This window comes from Nematolebias whitei, chromosome 8 (assembly GCF_014905685.2).
Source record: "Nematolebias whitei isolate Nwh7 chromosome 8, NemWhi1, whole genome shotgun sequence".
In the NCBI taxonomy this organism is placed as follows: Eukaryota; Metazoa; Chordata; class Actinopteri; order Cyprinodontiformes; family Rivulidae; genus Nematolebias; species Nematolebias whitei.
In genome coordinates, this window is record NC_056505.1 from 46,520,387 (window position 1) to 46,541,056 (window position 20,670).

A 20,670-nucleotide genomic window follows, 5' to 3' on the forward strand; every position below is an offset into this window, starting at 1 on the left:
TATATATATATATATATATATATATATATATATATATATATATATATCTTCCCCCATATATTGACTCCAGCCCAGGGGCCCCCATCCTGACTCCAGCCCAGGGGCCCCCATCCTCCTAAATCCGGCCCTGACCATGTACTGTATAAAATACTTTCTAATGATGTAATAAGTATCATTATATATGTTGTTTGTTGTTGTGGTTTCTTGGTTTTGTCGTTTTTTGTTTTTTTCCCCCCACAGGTCTAGAATCAGACTTCAATGATGTTGATTTGTGTTCTCTTTATCCCTCTCTCTCTCTCTCCTCTATTCCTATCTCCTTCTTTACATTTTAATTCTTCTCTCACTTTTCTGCTTTGTTATCTTCTTTGTTTTCCGTCCCCGTGTCCATTACATCTGGAACAAACCCAAAGTATATTCTAATAAAATTTAATTTATATATCAAGTGGATCATTAAGGCCAGCCATAATGCTCTGCTTGTGAAAGTAAATCCGTTGGGCATCACTTTGACACGCAGACTAATTCTAAGTGTCACAATGCCGGGCAGGACAAGGGAAAAAAATCAAAAATCAAAAATTTGAATTGCCAGCAGCGTGGCAGTCCCCGTCAAAGTTTCTCCAGGAACTTTCTAGTTTAGGTGATGTTGATGCGTCATTTATATTAATCGTTCAGAATATTCAAGTTTAATGCATATAATGTTTATGATACTCTTCCTGAGTTGTGTTATAACAAATAATAGCAGTAGTTCTAAGCAGCATTCAGTTATAGAAGAGACATTTCCCTTTATTGCTCATTGTCCAGAAAACTATTGAAACTTGAGACCAAAACTTAAAAGAAGACTCCAGATTATTTCAAGAGTTTATAATTCATTTAAATATAGTTTACATTAGTTCATTTAATATCAATAATTTAATTAGCATCACCTGGTCTCCCTGGTGGCCCACAACAGAACCAGCTTTGACCTGACGAAGTGTCACTCTTCCTTCCAGCAGACCGGGGTCCTGGTTACATAATAAATAAATAAAACACAGACAGGTTTAAGGTGATCCTCAATGAAATACTCCTTAATAACGATTTAAACAAACACGAGCACTGAACAAAAGTGCATTATTGGTTTGAAACCCCAACATTTTTCAGTGTCATATAAATCTTTAATTTGAAGTATTTTGTTTGACCTACAGACTTCTTCTGAAAAACAAATATAACTAATCCATTATTTCATATCTGCTGTGAAACACAGACTTGGCTTCAAAGCAAAACACTGATTTTGAAAAAAATAAAATAAAAAATATGGCAGCACGGTGACTCAGTTGGTAGAGTTTGTGCCTCTCAGCGAGAAGGTTGTCAGATCGAATCCCATCTCTCATGTTCATCTCTATGCGTCCCTTGTCATGGAATGGAGACCTGTCCAGGGTGTCTCCCACCTCAAGCACAGTGACTGCTGGCCATGGGCACCAGTGACCCCCATGACCGAAAAGGAAGAAGCGGGTAAAGATAATGGATGGATGGAAAATAGAAAAACTAGCATCCAAGATGGTGTCCCACTGCCTTACTGAAATGTTACTGTCATAACACTCAGTTGGTGGACTTTTGCTGCAGCACCTGCAGAATCATTAATTACTATCTCTGTGAGATACCTGCAGCTGGACGACTTGCAGCAGATCCTTTTTAGCAGCTTGGAAAATGGCATTGACTTTATTATGGTGGATGCTTCCTCCTGCAGCATCACTGTAATGGTAGACAGCAGATGGAGTGTACTGCATGGTCACACTCTTCTTTAGGATAGACTAAGGAGACAGAGAAAGAAAAACAGAAGTTTAGACATTTGTTGTGAACATTTCATGCATGTGAATACAGTGAACTCTTATTGACTCACTCAGGAATAAGTGGTGCTTCAACAAACCCATGCAGGTTGAACACGAGTGAAACCTGAAGTTAAAGGACTTTTGTTCCTTGAAGGAATACATGAGGCCCGCATCCATTCATGCCAGAGATTTAAACTATGACCATCTTATGATGAGAAATAGTTACTGGTCAAACCTTGACAATAATGAATGCCCAGAGTATGTGCTGTGCATGACTCTCAACTACTACCACCCCACATTTAACACTGGTGTTGATTCTCCATCAGCCAGAACATGACGGACTAAGTGGTTAGAGACAACTGGACTTCTCTTGTATTTTGAAGACGACCAAAATGATTCTTGGGTTTTGATCATGAGTTAGGAGATCTGGGTTTAGAGCAGACTGTAAAAACAAGTAGACCTCAGGTTTGGTTCCAGTACACTTTTAGGATCCTGCCTCCTCTGTTGACTGTACTTGATTAACAGAGTTATTACATCACTGCTGATGTTTAAACATGCATTTGTCTAATAGGTTAGAGTGTAATCAGTCTTTTCATGCGAAAAATAAATCTTATGTGACACCTTTGTATTTATGTATTCATTCACTTAAAATAAACAAAATAAACAAAGCAAATTCATTAGAAAGAAAAAAAAACATTGAATGAAAAGGGGGCAGAAAGAAGAAAAATATTCTTAGAATATGTGTCCCTTATTTAAAAAAATATAAAATAACTTTAAACAAACAACAACTTAGGCTTGAACATCTCCAAAGTGAAAACAAAAATATTAGGCATCCTTCACTTGACACCATACTTTCCTAACAATTTTAACTTCATCATCTTTTTAAACATATAAATTGTTTTAGAAATTTTTATGGTGATATCAAGGCAATTCCACAATCCTGTTCCCTGAATTACAAAGCAGCTCCTTCAGACTAATTCTAAATGGAGGTTTTACAAACATACACCTTGGCTGTGCATGGGGAGGAGACAAGACCTCCATCAATGCGTAGGCACTGGTTCAAATAAAGAACATTGCAGCTCCTCCAGCCTTTACCTTGAATGAGAGCAAAGTGGGGACACTGTCTATTGGAATTCACATCACATTTGGTTTTCACATTTATTGTAAATGGCTTCTTTCACTTTTGTTTCAGACCACCCGACTTCCATATCTAAAATTGATGTCATCAGAAGAGCGTCCCCTGTCCTTGAGATGTAGACGACCTGCTGAAGACTTGTCTCTTCTGCACTGTGCCCTCCAGTAATGTAGCTATTTAGTTTCTTGAGTGCAGAGGTCTGAACGTTCCTTTGTAGCAGGACCAAGACTTTGGAACAAGTTACCTCTGCTTGTCAGACAGGCCCCCTCCCTCTCGGTTTTCAAGTCCGGTTTAAAAACCCACTACTATTCGGTGGCTTTCAACACCAGAGGATCTGGTGATCCTCATCCAACCCGATCCTCCGAAACAGTTTGTCTTAGAAGTTGATGCCTCCGACACGGGGTCGGAGCAGTACTTTCTCAACGAACCGATGCAGATGAAAGACTTCACCCATGTGCCTTTTTCTCCCGCAGACTTTCCCCCGCTGAGAGGAATTATGACGTGGGGGACCGCAAACTCCTAGCTATCAAACTAGCATTAGAGGAGTGGCGGCACTGGCTGGAGGGCGCAGAACATCCCGTGCTGGTTTGGACCGATCACAAGAACCTTTCTTATTTGCAATCTGCCAAACGTCATAACTTCCGTCAGTCCCGTTGGTCTTTGTTCTTTTCCCGCTTTAACCTTTCAATCTCTTTTCGTCCAGGCTCCAAGAACACAAAGCCCGATGCCCTCTCCCGCCAGTATTCATCCGACAGCTCTGAAAGGACTTCTGCACCCATTCTACCTCCAAGCTGCATTGTCGGCTCTCTCTCAAGGGAGATTGAGGATGTGGTTCATCAAGCTCTCCATACTGAACCAGAACCTGGCAACAGTCCACCTAACAGAACTTATGTTCCATTCTCAGTCCGTTCCCGCTTCATCCATTGGTTCCATTCAGCCAAATTCTCTGTGCACCCTGGTATCAGTAGAACCATTTCCCTCATCTCCCGTCGGTTTTGGTGGCCATCCATGCAGAAGGATGTTAAGGAATATGTTCTAGCCTGTCATGTCTGTGCTCACAATAAATCATCTCACAAACCTCCCGCTGGATTCCTCCAACCCCTGGAAATTCCTAAATGTCCCTGGTCTCACATTGCTCTGGATTTCGTCACTGGACTACCCCTCTCACAAGGTATGACCACAATTCTAACCATCATCGATCGTTTTTCTAAAGCTTGTCATCTCGTCCCACTCAGAAAACTCCCATCAGCTTTCCAGACTGCCCAACTCCTCGTCAAACACGTCTTCCGTCTTCATGGTATCCCACTTGAAGTTCTGTCTGACCGAGGACCCCAGTTCATCTCTCAGGTATGGAAACAATTTTGCCTCACACTCAATGCAAGAGTCTCACTCACCTCTGGTTACCACCCCCAGCCCAACGGTCAGACAGAACGTATGAACCAGAAGTTAGAATCAACCCTCAGATGTCTCACCTCCACTAATCCCTCTGATTGGAGCAAGTTTCTTCCATGGGTAGAATACGCACATAACTCGCACACCTCAGTAGCCACCGGTTTTTCTCCTTTCGAAATATCCATTGGTTACCAGCCTCTTCTCTTCCCGGCTGAGAGAGAAATTTTGGGCGCTTCAATTCACCATCACATCCGACACTGCAGACATATCTGGTCCCAAACTATTTCAGCTCTTCAACGCACAGCCAAGCAGAACCGTCGCTTTGCAGATCGTAGATGCATTACAGCACCTAAATACTCACCTGGACAGAGGGTTTGGCTCTCTTCCCGTGACATCCCCTTCAAATCGATCTCCAAGAAACTTGCCCCACGTTACAGTGGTCCATACGTCATCGAGTCCATCATCAGTCCCACGGCTGTTCGCCTTCGTCTACCATCCAATCTCCATGTCCATCCCACGTTCCATGTCTCCCAAGTTAAAACCAGTCCTTACCAGCACGTTGTGGCCTCCAGCCGACGCCCCTCCACCCGCCCAGGACAATCAAGGGCACCCTGTCTATACAGTCAGACGGATCGTGGACTCCCGTCGACGGGGCCATGGCTGGCAGTACCTCGTTGAATGGGAGGGCTACGGTCCTGAGGACCGTCAATGGGTGCCCCGTTCCTATATCTGTGACCCCTCGCTAATTTCTGATTACCTCTCGTCTCTTCCTTCTACGTCATCTGGGCTGCCAGGAGGCGGTCGTTGGGGGGGGGGGGGGGGGTGTGATGTTGGGATCTGTGTTTCACCTTTACCATCAGTTCTTTTAGTATTCCACCAGATGGCGCCAAGGAGCCGGCTGGCAGGGCTGGTGGCTGCAGGTGTGCTCACACACACCTGAAATTCATCTGCTCTTCATCTGAGACTTCCGGGAAGATGGCGCTGGTGCTGGTAACTTGCCGTTCACCTCTGTCTGTTTTGATTGTTTTTTTTCTGTTTTTGTCATTTTTCTTCGGTGTCATAAACTCACTGCTTGTTTATGATCGCCAACAACTTTTAAATATACAGTTATCTACTGCAAATCCCACCTTGTTCAACCACTTTGATCAGGGCTCTGGACCCCCACCCCCTCTGCTTGTTGATGTCCCGGTTTACCTGAAGCGCGTGGCGTTTCTGCCCACCCGAAAACATCGCTCCAGGCGCCGTGGGAGACGTGCCGGCCGTCTCGTGAGGATTAAAGCCAGCTTCAAGCTCTCTGCTGCTTCGTCATCCGCTACTGACCATCAGACGTTAAACTGTCCATCCGGATGCTTCGCTGGCCCACTCAACTCCAGCTCGCTCCAGGTGCCCGGGCCTGGTACACGCAGCGGGCGCGCGCGCGGCTGCGGTGTTTTCGGCCGTCTCCAGAGGAACTTAACCAACTTGGGTCCTTCTGCTGCATCATCTTCTGCCGACCATTTGCTGGATATTCGCTTGTCCGGGTGCTTCGCTGATCCTGCTGGGTCCTGCCTGATCCCCGTAGTCGAGCCTGGCTCGCGTCGCGGGCGCGCGCACAGCTGCGGCGTCTCTGGTCCTTGGAGGCGCGGTTCAAACTCCAGAAGTCTGAAACAGCTGATCTGTGCTCCGAGCACAGCTTTACCTTCATCTACTGGTTCTACAAAGATTGTTCTGCTGAATGTGAGGTCACTGGTAAATAAAACTTTTATCTTAAATGATTATTTCTGCTCCAATGGACTGGAATTCATGTTTGTTACAGAGACCTGGCTCGTCCCTGGTGAGTTGTGTTTTTTCTGAACTTTTGCCGGCGGATTGTGCCTTTTTTAATGCTCCAAGGACTTCTGGTAGGGGTGGTGGATTATTAACAGTTTTTAAAAAGCTCTGGAACTGCAGACAGCTACAGGCTGTGACATTTCAGAGTTTTGAACTGCTGTATTTTGAGCTTGGCTGCTCCAACCCAACAATGTACAGCCTGATCTACAGACCACCCTCATACAACAAAAACTTCATAAGTGAATTTTCTGACTTTCTGACTGGAATACTGCTCAATTACGACAGGGTCTTGATTCTGGGAGACTTTAATGTGCACGTTTACTGTCCTGACAAGCCTTTGGTGCAGGAGTTGCTAAATCTGATCCAATCTTTCAACCTTGTGCAAAATGTTGTTGGTCCAACTCATCAACAGGGCCATACACTTGATTTAGTTCTGTCTCTCGGTTTATCTGTGGTTAATATGGAAATTGGGGATGCTATTGTTTCAGATCACAAACCCATTTCATTCCAAACCTCTGTTATTCATGAGTCTAAATCCCCCGCTCCAGCCAGGAGTTGTCGGATATTTAACTCTTCAACCGCTGCTCTTTTTTCCTCTGCATTCATTACTGATGCTGCTTCAGTCCCTGAAACCTCTGCCTGTATTAGTACACAGGAGCTGCTCAGTAGGCATGATGTGACCTGCTCCAAGATCTTAGACTTCGTGGCCCCGCTAAAAATCAGGTGACCAAAGCGGGCACCACACCCCTGGTTGAACGCTACCACTCGAACGGCCAAACGTCTATGCAGGAGAGCTGAACGCAAGTGGAAAAAGGACAAATTACAGGTTTCTTTTATTATGTTAAAAACATGTTTGAAAGACTATCAGAGCATCGTTAAATCTGAAAAGAACAAATACTTCTCCCAAATCATTGCTTCAAACAGTCATAATCCCCGTGTTCTTTTTAATACCGTAAATTCAATTTTAAACGTGCCTCGGTCTACCAGCATGGAGGCCTCCGTTGACATCTGCAACAACTTTACCAGATACTTTGCTGATAAGGTAGAGTTGATTAGGTCATCCATCCCCCAGTCCACAACTGATCCTTCTGTCTTTGTCCCTTGCTCAGCTGTCTTCAAACAGTTTGAACCCATTTCACTCCCGTTTCTAAACAAAGTCGTTGATCAGATGAAACCCTCCGGTTCCCCCGCTGACCCCATTCCTGCATCGTTTTTCAAACAAGTTCTACCCACGATTGGACCCTCTGTTCTTACTATTATAAATAGTAGTATTGTGACAAGTGTGGTTCCCGATGTTTTCAAACATGCAGTAGTTCATCCGTTAATTAAGAAACCTGGACTTGACCCTTCGACTTGCTCAAATTTCAGACCAATCTCAAAACTTCCCTTCCTGTCCAAAATCCTGGAGAAAATAGTTTTCATTCAATTAAACAAGTTTTTGAATGAGAACAGAATCTTCAAAATTTTTCAATCTGGTTTTAAGCAACTCCACAGCACTGAAACAGCATTAGTAAGGGTTTGTAACGACATTATGATCTCAAACGATTCTGGTCAATTTGTGGTACTTGTGCTCCTGAACCTTACTGCTGCTTTTGATACTGTTGACCACAGTATCCTTATATCACGGCTGGAACAGTGGGTTGGGATCACAGGTGCTGCATTAGAATGGTTCCGCTCATACATGAGTGGCAGGAGCTTCTGTGTCAAGGTTGGTAACAATGTATCCGCCTCATTACCTCTTTCATGTGGGGTCCCACAGGGTTCAATTCTTGGACACCTTCTGTTCTCACTTTATTTGCTCCCACTGGGGTCCATCCTGAGGAAACACGGTCTTTCATTCCATTGCTATGCTGATGACTGCCAGATCTACCTGCCTGTGAAACCAGCAAGTGTTTGCTCCATTCACCCGCAGTTAAAATGTCTGGATGACATTAGGGCCTGGATGGCTTCAAATTTCTTAAGTTTTAACAATGACAAGACCGAAGTCATTGTTTATAGCCCTAGCTCAACTGCCACCACTGATCCTGTCAACCTGGACTCTCTTCAGCCATATCTGAAGCAGTCTGGTAAAAATCTCGGGATGGTTTTAGACTCTGATTTTAAGTTTGACAAACAAATCAACTCTGTTCTGCAGAAAAGCTTCTTCCAACTAAGACAGGTAGCTAAACTCAAGCCAGTGTTGTCCAGACCCAACCTTGAGAAACTAGTCCACGCCTTTGTCACGACCCGATTGGACTATTGCAACGCACTGTATGCTGGGATCAGCCAGGCCTCCATCTCACGTCTTCAGCTCGTCCAGAATGCTGCTGCTCGGCTTTTAACCGGAACTCGTAGGTCTGAACATATTACTCCAGTTCTGTCCTCCCTTCACTGGCTCCCTGTTCCTACGAGGATAGTTTTTAAAATTCTTCTGCTGACCTTCAAATGCCTAAATGGCCTTGCACCCCTTTACCTCTCTGAGCTTCTGGAACCTTACGTTCCCTCTCGGGCCCTGAGATCATCTGATCAGCTGCTTTTGGCTGTTCCAAAAACAAGACTGAAGCTCAGAGGAGATCGGGCTTTTTCAGTCATGGGCCCCAAACTGTGGAACAACTTGCCCCCCAACATCAGGCAGGCCACCTCCCTTCCTCACTTCAAATCCCTGCTAAAAACACATCTGTTCTCTCAGGCATTTCATACAGTGTAAATTGTTCTAGTGTTTTTTAATCTGTGACCTTATGTTTTAAATGCTTTTTATTAATTCTTCAGTTATTATCATTATTAGTGTATTGTATATATATGTTTATATATTTTTCTCTTTAATTTACTCATTGATTGTTGTTGTTGTTAAGCACTTTGATAACAGGTTCTGTTTTAAATGTGCTCTATAAATAAAGTTGACTTGACTTGACTTGCTCTCATCAAGAGAAGCTTAAGAGGAAGCTCCTGCCAATCCTTCAGTGCCAGAGTGTTAACCTTTGTGGTAACTCATAGCCCTTTGAGCTCTCTCTATCTTGTTGTTTTATTGACCTCCTTACTTTTGTTAATTTGGTGCTCTTACCCTAAACCCCAGGTTACTCCTGCCTCCATTTTGGATTCCGTTCCAACCCAGTCAGCTGCAAACTTCTGCCATTCCTGGATCATATTTAAACCTTGGCTGTTTGCTGGACTCCTCATTCCACCTGTGTTCTGATCGAGCCTGTGCCGTCCTCCATCGAGCCCCTTGGCATTAATCTCAGCCATCTCGGATCCCACTCACCTCTCCTTGGCTGATAACCCCGCAACCTCAAGTAAGCAGTCTTCTTCTTTCAATCATTCAAGAACTCAACCCTCTACTCACCTCTCCTCTGTTTGTCTTCGGAGACCCGGTTAGCAGTTCTGACCTCGTTGGCTCCCAGGTCCATACCTTCCCTGAACAACATCTCCTATTACCATTCCTTTGAGTGAAATAAATTCTTAAACCTTTATTGGTTTCTCTGGGAGCTTTACTGCACGTGGGTCAAACAATTACCTAAAATCATGACATAGATGATTCATGTAAACAATGTGTTTGGTTTGAAATCTGCAAATTTTTCTGGAAAACAACAAGCTTGCAGGTACGAGTCATTAGTCTTGAGTGGAATGGAAGTTATAGAAGGGACAAGGAACGATTTTGTATAAACTTTGACCTTGATTTGTGACCAGGACCTTGAGAATGGGTTGATGAAAAGTTACATGACACTTCATCTAGTGATGATTCATAAGTTTATGAAGTTTTAATAAAGTATCTTCAGCGGATCAGAAGTTATGGACGAGACAAGAGAAAGTTTATGGACGTACTGACTATACCACAATGTACCTTACACATTTTTTATGCCTTTTGACAGGTGTATAAAAATTAGTGAGTTATAGCTATTTTGGTGTTGGCTTGAGTCCATTAGTTAACAGACAGACAAACATATGCACACACACACACAAAGATTCACAACGGTAAAAACAATGCCTTTCTATGGCTGGTGACAATAAAAACAGAAACCTTCACTGCCGTTTCCTCTTTGGCAGATTGAGTCTGTTCGTACCCTCTGTAAACTTCGACTGGCGTTTCACCTGAAAAACACAAAGGCTATTACGGCCACATGAACAAACACAGTAGATCTAAAAAGTCTACACCACCCTGGCAAAATGTCTTAAATATATAATCAACCTTAAATATTCATTAAGGAGAAAAAAACAAAGTGTTTGCATAAGTAAATGGACTGTACTTATACAGCGTCTTTCTATCTGATCAAGACACTCAAAGCGCTTTACAATACAATCTGTGTCCTCATTTATCCATTCATACAGCACTCTACTAGATCTCTACAAAGATAATAGAACAAATCATTCTAAAGAGACTAATCAGTGCTTTAGATCACATTCATACACTGATGGGTCACACATCAGAGGCAATGAGGGGTTCAGTGTATTACCCAGGGAAACTTCAGCATGTGACTGCTGGTGGATTCGAACCCCCAACCATCGCATTGGAGGAAAAGTGCTCTAACCACTCAGCCACAGCCACCCCTAATAAGTGTGCACAGCCTTAAACTAGAACTCTGTTTAAAACACTTTTTAGTTTGGAGCCTGTCAGCTCTTTGTTCCAAAAGTGTTGCAGCTCTTGTCACATTGTGAGGACACAGCTCTCTCCACATCACCACACATTATCAGATTTAACCTAAATTCAGGCTAAAAAACTATCAGAATAGCAGCAGATGAACACCAATCGTAGAGAGAGGTATATATGTCCACGTAGAGAGAGGTATATATGTCCATTGCCTAAACCCTAATCCATCCATCCATCCATCCATCTATACATCCATCCATCCATCCATACATCCATACATACATACACACACACACACACATCATCTTCATCTTGTTCTGAAGTCAGGTATCGGGGGCAGCAGCTTGAGCAGGGAGGTCCAGAGATCTCTTTCCACAGCCACCTCTTCTAGCTCTTCTCGGAGGACTCCAAGGTGTTCCCAGGTCAACTGAGAGACATAGTCTCTACAGTGTGTCCTGGGTCTGCCCCGGGGTCTCCTCCCAGTCGAAAATGCCGCTAGGGAGGTGCCAAGGAAGCATCCTTACCAGATGCCTGAACCACCTCAACTGGCTCCTCTCGATGTGGAGGAGCAGCGGTCCTATTCCGATTCTCTCCTGATAACTGAACTTCTCACCCTATCTCTAAGGGAGAGTCCAGCTACCCTGCAGAGGAAACTCATTTTAACCACCTGTATTCATGATCTCATTGTTTCTGTCACTACACAGAAGTCGTGATCATAGATGAGGGTAGGAACATAGACCAACCAGTAAACGGAGAGCTTTGTCTTATAGCTCAGCTTTATATTCACCACAATGTATCGGCACAGAGTCTACAATACTGCAGGCACTGCACCAAGCCATCGATCGATCTCATGCTCCATTCTTCCCTCACTCGTGAACAAAACCCCAAGATACTTGAACTCCTCCACTTGAGGCAGAACCTCACCCTCAACCCAAAGAGAGCAATCCACCCTTTTACCCAAATACATATGGTAAATGGACTGTACTTATATAGCGCCCTTCTATCTTATCGAGATACTCAAAGCGCTTTACACTACAATCTGTGCCTCATTTACCCATTCATACAGCTCTCTACTAGATCTCTACAAAGCTAATTGAACAAATCATTCTAAAGAGACTAATCAGTGCTTTATCACATTCATACACTGATGGGTCACACATCGGAGGCAACGAGGGGTTCAGTGTCTTGCCCAGGGACAATTCGGCATGTGACTGCTGGTGGATTCGAACACCCAACTCTTGCATTGGAGGACGACTGCTCTAACCACTCAACCACAGCCGCCCTGTATATATGCATCTATTTATTAATGTTTGTGTTTGTTTACAAGCAGAATCTTTGATGTTTGTTTACCTGTAGCAGCACTTGAATTAGGCAAAGAGGGAGTCTTCTTGTATTTAGCTGTGGACATGTCAGAAGGGCTGAATTTCTCTGTTGATGTTTAAAAAAAAAAAAAGACTTCTGAGAAATACTATCAAATATATGCAGCCTTCTATAAAAAGTGTTTTCAATTATTTTAGACCTGCATCAGTTTTTTCTGAGCCCGAGTCCTCAGAATGAGACGACTGCTTGCGGTAACCTTTGTGCTGAGAAGCTTCACCCAGAACGTTTGCCACTGACACCAAGGAGATAGCTTGACTCTCCTGTTAAATACACAATTCAAAAAAGTCATTCAAAATAATGCTAAACAAACTACGTGTGTCGTACTAACTGCTGTTCTGTAAAGTACCGGGTTGAAAAGCTCAGTGGTCAGACCGAGGTAGTTGTGTAGAGCAAGGAACGTCACTCTCTGAAGACGCACCATGATGATCTACAGGAAGAGAAAGAAATCTCACATTAGCCAAAGCAAAGAAGACTATAACTTAACTAGTTTTATATATGAGCTAAAGTTTGATGTGATATTATCTAAGATTAATTTACCACACGTACTCAGAGGGTGACATTACACTGTCTCACAAGATTGCTTAAAATTAATTTTTCAAGGTTTAACCAAAATGGATAAAACTTCTTGATGCTTCAACATAGGATGATCTGAGTCTCAGGGGAAACAGGAATGCCGTCTTTACAAAACAATTGTTATTCTTGTACACTTGGGGGCATTCCTAGTACAAACATTTTCTTCCTTGTGAACAAACAGAAAACGTTACTGCCGTTACTATGCCAGGCCTGTAAGTGGTGCTGTACTGTCACCACAAAAATAAGTTAGAAACTGAAAAGAAGACATAGATCAAACACACCAAACTGGAAACAAAAAAGAAAGGAACAGGATTTAAATCACATTAAACCAGTACTGACTGGGAGTTGACACGATGAACAATTTCAGGCAGAGTATTGCGCGAGAGATGAAGGTCACACGCGTATGAGTGGAAATTCTTTATACATGTGTTGGACTTTTAAAACTTTTCTCATTTCGTACATTTTTAAATGTACAGTTGATGAATATTGTTGATCTTGCTCTTCTCAAGGGCGGACGACGCCTCCTCTCCCTCTCCACTTTGCTTTTGCTCTGTCCTGTCTGTGAAACTACTTTAGAGCCTTTCTTCTACAAATCTTCTAAATCATAACTATAGACATGGATTTGGCCAGTTGGTCCCTCAACACAATTAATAACATTTCTTTGAAGAGAAGACAGGCTTTAGGCTAGCCGATTTGCCCTGTTGGCATGCACGCAGCTGGCTATCTCATCAACTTTGAAGACTTGATGACGTGTCTATCTCTGCTGTCATCTGTGGATTTTAAGGACACATTTATAATTGGATTTATGATAACTGGTTCCTGGTCTATCAACAAACAAGGAAGTTGTCGGCAGCAAATCTGGATCTGGTCAGGCTGCCTGCCTTATATGACGGCTTGGTTCGTGCCTCGAGCACCCAGACTCTTGGCAGAATGGATCAGATCTCGGGGATTATTTTCAGGCACGTTCCATTGGTATGGTCATTTAATTTGGACGTTTCAGAAGCGAGTGGACCAACACAGACTTGAGGTAGATGTCATTAAAATTCTGCCTGTCCCCAAAACAATCGTGTTTATCTGAATTCGGCTCCCTGACTGGCCTTGACAGGCCATGTTATCTCAATCCACCTGGAAGTTTTAGTAACCTGATGCTCAGACACTCCCTTTCCTATTGAGGAATTTCCATGGACTTTTCAGAGGAGCCAGCTGAATAAACATTCTGTCATAATTTCAGGACTCTGGATTCGTCTCTGGTCGTCCTCGGCAACCCCCGAGTGTGCACTGATCTCTCCAGAGAGAACTATTTGAACTGAGTGATTTTAACTGAACTCTGCAGTGCCTCTGTGTGTTGTCTCTGAACATGCTCACCACCTTTGTCCCCACCCCACATAATGTCAGCATCATTATGTGCTCATGTGAGAGATTTTTTTTTCATTATCACATTGTTGACCTTCAAACAGAGGTTAAAAGTGTGTTAGGAAAATTTTTTTTGTCTCCAAACCCTGTGTCATTTTTCACCTATTTTTATTGTCTGTCCAAACAGGTCTCACTTGTAAATGAGTCTTTGAGGCTCAATGTGACTTATCTGTTTAAATAAAGGCTGAATGAATGAATGAATGAGATTGAAATACATTTCTATTTTACTATAGATTATATTACTTTAATGTATGGTATGGTATAAAGTTTATTCATTTTAAAAAACAAAACAAAACAATTTCATAAACTATAAAAAAATACAGGAGATTTAAAATGAAAGGCAGCAGAAAGAAGAAAAAATCTTATTATATCTGCCCCTTTTTTCAAACAATTACAGGTCCTTCTCAAAAAATTAGCATATTGTGATAAAGGTCATTATTTTCCATAATGTAATGATAAAATGAAACTTTCATATATTTCAGATTCATTGCACACCAACTGAAATATTTCAGGTCTTTAATTGTTTTAATACTGATGATTATGGCATACAGCTCATGAAAACCCAAAATGCCTGTCCCAAAAAATTAGCATATTTCATCCCACCAATGAAAGACAAGTGTTTTTAATACAAAAAACGCCAACCTTCAAATAATCATGTTCAGTTATGCACTCAATACTTGGTCGGGAATCCTTTTGCATGAATGACTGCTTCAATGCGGCGTGGCATGGAGGCAATCAGCCTGTGGCACTGCTGAGGTGTTATGGAGGCCCAGGATGCTTCGATAGCGGCCTTAAGCTCATCCAGAGTGTTGGGTCTTGCGTCTCTCAACTTTCTCTTCACAATATCCCACAGGTTCTCTATGGGGTTCAGGTCAGGAGAGTTGGCAGGCCAATTGAGCACAGTAATACCATGGTCAGTAAACCATTTACCAGTGGTTTTGGCACTGTGAGCAGGTGCCAGGTCGTGCTGAAAAATGAAATCTTCATCTCCATAAAGCTTTTCAGCAGATGGAAGCATGAAGTGCTCCAAAATCTCCTGATAGCTAGCTGCATTGACCCTGCCCTTGATAAAACACAGAGGACCAACACCAGCAGATGACATGACACCCCAGTGACTGTGGAAACTTGACACTGGACCTCAAGCAATGTGAATTATGTGTCTCCTGTCTTCCTCCAGACTCTGGGACTTTGATTTCCAAAGGAAATGCAAAATTTACTGTAATCAGAGAACATAACTTTGGACCACTCAGCAGCAGTCCCAGGCGAGATGCTTCTGACACAGTCTCTTGTTCAAAAGTGGCTTGACCTGGGGAATGCAGCACCTGTAGCCCATTTCCTGCACACGCCTGTGCACGGTGGCTCTGGATGTTTCTACTCCAGACTCAGTCCACTGCTTCCGCAGGTCCCCCAAGGTCTGGAATCGGCCCTTCTCCACAATCCTCCTCAGGGTCCGGTCACCTCTTCTCGTTGTGCAGCGTTTTCTGCCACACTTTTCCCTTCCCACAGACTTCCCATTGAGGTGCCTTGATACAGCACTCTCGGAACAGCCTATTCGTTCAGCAATTTCTTTCTGTGTCTTACCCTCTTGCTTGAGGGTGTCAATGATGGCCTTCTGGACAGCAGTCAGGTCGGCAGTCTTACCCATGATTGCGGTTTTGAGTAATGAACAAGGCTGGGAGTTTTTAAAAGCCTCAGGAATCTTTTGCAGGTGTTTAGAGTTACGTCGTTGATTCAGATGGTTAGGTTAATAGCTTGTTTAGAGAACCTTTTCATGATATGCTAATTTTTTGGGACAGGCATTTTGGGTTTTCATGAGCTGTATGCCATAATCATCAGTATTAAAACAATTAAAGACCTGAAATATTTCAGTTGGTGTGCAATTAATCTGAAATATATGAAAGTTTCATTTTTATCATTACATAATGGAAAATAATTACCTTTATCACAATATGCTAATTTTTTGAGAAAGACCTGTAGTTCAATGATAATAATCTTTAAGTAACAAAACAAAACAAATAACTCTTTCTAATTTTTCTAAAGCCCCCAGTATACTGCCGCGTACATCCATACGCAGTGGTATGCACGTACGTACGCAGAGGTACGAGTGTACCCTCCAGGGCATGTCCGTGCAAAGCTCAAATTTTTACGACCACGTACGTGTATGCGGTGTCGCACAATAAACTGCCCAGCGACGGACTGTTTTGTATGGGACACCAATGTATTAATTTCCCCTTTTTCATCTCTGATCTGGCCTTTTCTTTTGTTTTTTTGCCAAGAGGCAGTGATCTCTTCCTCCTCCGTTGATGCCATGACTGAAATGGTGACAAATTAAGGAATTTGTCCCAAGCGAATTAAACTCAGGTCCAGCGTGGCTGCGGGAGGGTTTGGAGATTTACTGGTGGGCTGGTCTAATGTGTGGGCTGTAGAGCCAGCGCTCCGTTTAAAAAAATATATTTTTTAGATCTTTTTATTAACAACATATAAACACAGAACACCGCTGTGACTGAGGCTGCCAGCGCTCGCTTTTTTCTTTTATCCAACCTGTCAATTAATCCAGTAGGCGTGTCAGCAAATGACCAATCGGCGACCTCAAGTTGTCCTGAAGGTAAACGCCCCTTGTCTGTGAAGCTGCTCTGCAGCCGCTCAGGGTGTACACTGGAGTACGAAGTCTGAACCCTCTGCGTACAGTACACGTATGCGGCAGTATACTGGGGGCTTAACTCTAACACAATACACACTAAGCTACTTCATATATATATTTTTTTTTAACAATTCAGCTTTGATCTTTTTCTTAAATGTACACATTGACTTGACATTTTTAACATCACTCTCTAGACCATTCCACAATCCAATTCCTTGGATTGAGGTAGACCTTCCCTTCAGACTAGTTCTGAATTTTGGTTTGACAAACATCTCTATCCCGTTAAGATTATAACAACTTTGTCTTTTAACAAAATTTCTTTGGATATTTAACGGTAATGCGTTATTTTGAGCCCTATACATAACTGATAAAATACTATAATCTACCAAATCATGGAACTTCAATAACTTCAGTTGATAAAATAATGTGCTTGATGGGTGACTGTAATGCTTTCTGGTGATAATTCTTACAGTTCTTTTCTGTAAAATAAAAATAGGTTTTGTAAATGTTTTACATGCTTTCCCCCAAACATCAATGCAATAGATTAAATGTGGAACAATGATTGTGTTATACAACATGTACAGAGCTTTATCATTTAATAATTATCTGACTTTGTATAGTACTGCAATAGATTTAGCTATTTTTGTTCTTACAGAATTTATGTGATTTTTCCATGTTAGCTGTTCATCAATGATTACACTCAAAAATTTCATCTCATTAACTCTACAAATCTCAACACCCTCAATTTTAAATGGATCGTCAACAGTTCTCTTTTTGTTACTGAATATCATGTATTTAGTTTTATCTAAATTTAATGATAATTTATTAAGTTTAAACCAAGTTTGTATTTTATCAAATTCTGTCTTCATCAATTCCAACATCCGTTTTATATCTTTACCCAAACAAAAAAATGTGGCGTCATCTACAAAAAGGACACATTTAAGGAGTCCTGATACATTTACTAAGTCATTCACATATAAAATAAATAACTTTGGTCCAAGTACAGAGCCTTGAGGAACTCCACAAGTGATATTGCAGAGATCTTACACCATTTATTTGTACAAACTGTTTCCTATCTTTCAAATAGCTAGATACCCAGTGTAATGCTGGTCCTCTTATAACATATTTATTCAATTTTTCAAGGAGAATAGTGTGGTCAATAGTATCGAATGCTTTTTTTAAATCAACAAAAATACTAACACAATATTGTTTTTGATCGACAGCAGTAGTTATTTGTTCTATTAATTCCATGAGAGTCATTAATGTAGAGTTTTTTGCTCTAAACCCATACTGACTGCTACTTAGAATGTTTTGTTTAGTAATAAATTTATCTAATCTGGTCACAAATAGTTTTTCTAGAATTTTTGAGAACTGTGGTAATAAGGATATTGGTCTATAATTATTGAACACACATTTATCACCATTTTTAAAGAGAGGAACTACCTTAGCTACTTTCATATTGTCTGGAAATATTCCTTTTGAAAATGATAAATTACAAATATATGTAAACGGCTCGATAACATAACTCATTATGTCCTTTACAAACATCATATCCATGTCCACCCAGTCTTTTGATCTCTTATCTGTAAGATTTTTTTACTACATTCATTATTTCTTCTTTGTCAGTTCCATTAAGAAAAATACTGTTGTCACAACCTATAACTGAATGGTTCACATTATTGTCTACTTTTGGTATTTTAGCTGCAAGGCTTGATCCAACATTCACAAAATAATGATTAAATCCATTTACAATTTCATTTTCATCATGGATTTCATCGTCATCCTTCAAAAAATATTGTAAAATACCTGTTTTTGCTTTATGACTTTTCAGAACACTATTTATTACTTGCCATGTAGCTTTCATATCACCATTACTTTTATTTAATAAATCACCATAATATTCCTTCTTGTGTTCTCAATTTCAAGAAACATGTATACAAATAATTATTTTTTTAAAAGCATTTCTCAACCCTTTCGTCGTCCATGGTTGGTCAACATTTCTCTTTGTATAATTATTTTGCACACAATTCTTTTCACACAGAGCTCCTAAAATATTCATAAAGTCATCATATGATCTGTTCACATCATCAACTTACACGTCTTTCCAGTTGTGTTTATGTAAAACATCTTTTAATTTGTCCAATGATTTTTTTGATGTGTTTATTGTTTTTTTCTTAATTGTAATTTCTTTTGTAATGCTTTGATTATTTTTATAAATAGTGAAAACTGGTAAGTGATCACTTAAATCACTTATTAAAATACCTCCCATCACATCTCCATTTGTTATATTTGTGAAAATATTATCTATTATTGTAGCACTATGAGTTGTAATTCTTGTTGGTTTTGATATTAACGGATAACAGATTTTTTTTTTTCTTGCTACTCTAGGGTGAAACCAGACGTTTTTCCCTCTCTGACCCCCCACCCACTTCCCTGCTGCGCTCTTTTGTCCTGTGAACCCTTAAAAAAGCCTCTTTTTTATCCCTGCATACCTCTTAATTGGAAGGATCAGCTGGTCTCTCAACAAAATCGATCAACTTCTCCCGACAGGAGTCAGGGTAAGGAGGACCCCCTGAACTCTGAAGGACAAATTGGATTCATGATGACAACTAGATTCTACTGTTTGGGTTGGTGGAATTTGGTTGTCTACAAATTATTGTAGAGGTGTTGAAGCTCGACAGTGCTCGGACTGAATGTGGAGCTGTGACAGGGAATTGGAGCAGCTGTTATCAGGACTGTGATCTTCCTGGCAGCACTCATGAATGGTGGAATAATCTGGAGAAGCTGTGAGCTCGACTTTTGGAGTAAAGGATCAATTCGGCTGTTTTGGAGTTTCCCTCAAAGAATATGTACCAGCGAGACTTTAAAGGCAGAAACAACAATTACGAGTTCTGCCTGACCCAAACTGTGGCCTTGACGCCGGACTTATCTAAACTCCTCCTGGAATGTTTTGAAAACAACAAAGATGCTTTGACTGTTTCCTCACCCCTCCCTTCCCCAAGGCCGTGGACATGTAACAGAACCTCAACTGAGCTGAAGATGAACGTCACCTCTTATCTGGACAATGGCTGAAGGGGGGCTCTGGACTATGCTATGACTTTCCCTTAAAAATTCAATGTTTTCACTGCCTATATGTTCATGTATAACGTCTGTTTATGTTGCTTTGTTGTGGTAGGTTTTTTTGATGCCTCAAATTGTGCCCTGTCTAGAACACGGTGTGAAAGATCTTTTATTATACCGTCTCTCCTCATGTTTTCTTTCCTTTTTTTATCTAAGCAAAATATTATTCTGAATAAGAATAAGAAGGCCGCGCTAATTATTTTAGCTGCAGCTTCGTGCACTCCGCCCATCTTAGGACGACTGTACGTACATATTCGCGTTGTATCTCGGTAAAATGCCAATAAAGTTTATTCTGATTCTGATAAAGATTTAAACTATACAATAAATTTGTAAATGTACTGATGTTATTTGAATCTGTTTTATTTCCCATGTCAATATTAAAGTCTCCACACAAAAAAAATGCTTTTATTAAAACTCTTGTCCAACAGTTGCATGATTTTATCAGTGAATATTTCTATATTTGATCTTGGAGATCGATATACACAACTAATTAATATATTTTTATCATTCTTGTTTATTATTTCTACTGTTATTATTTCCATGATAGTATCAACAATTATTGACATTTCATTAATTAATTTACATTTTATTTCAATTTTAACAAATAGAGCCACTCCACCACCCCTTTTGTTGCTTCTGTTCACATGATATAATTCATACCCTTCCATGTGAACATTAGTTGTGTTTTCATCGTTGAGCCATGTCTCTGACAGTGCTATTATTGTAAAGGTTCTGTTTAGCCATTTTAAAAAATCTGTTATTTGGATATATTTGCATTTAAACTTCTACTATTAAAGTGAATAATAGAGAGACTTCCATTTATTATATTGATGCCATTAAACTG

The 20,670-nt window shown here is 41.1% G+C and overlaps 1 protein-coding gene across 1 annotated transcript in view; it reads right to left on the bottom strand.

The window, feature by feature from the left end:
- Positions 1–20,670, bottom strand: part of pnpla7b (patatin-like phospholipase domain containing 7b) — a gene marked incomplete in the record, with an annotated part of 164,612 nt that overhangs the window by 95,090 nt on the left and 48,852 nt on the right. The window contains 6 exon segments of the mRNA XM_037679949.1: positions 921–998; positions 1,635–1,784; positions 10,133–10,203; positions 12,050–12,127; positions 12,219–12,339; positions 12,426–12,506. Of these exon segments, the coding sequence (XP_037535877.1) occupies positions 921–998; positions 1,635–1,784; positions 10,133–10,203; positions 12,050–12,127; positions 12,219–12,339; positions 12,426–12,506 (579 nt within the window).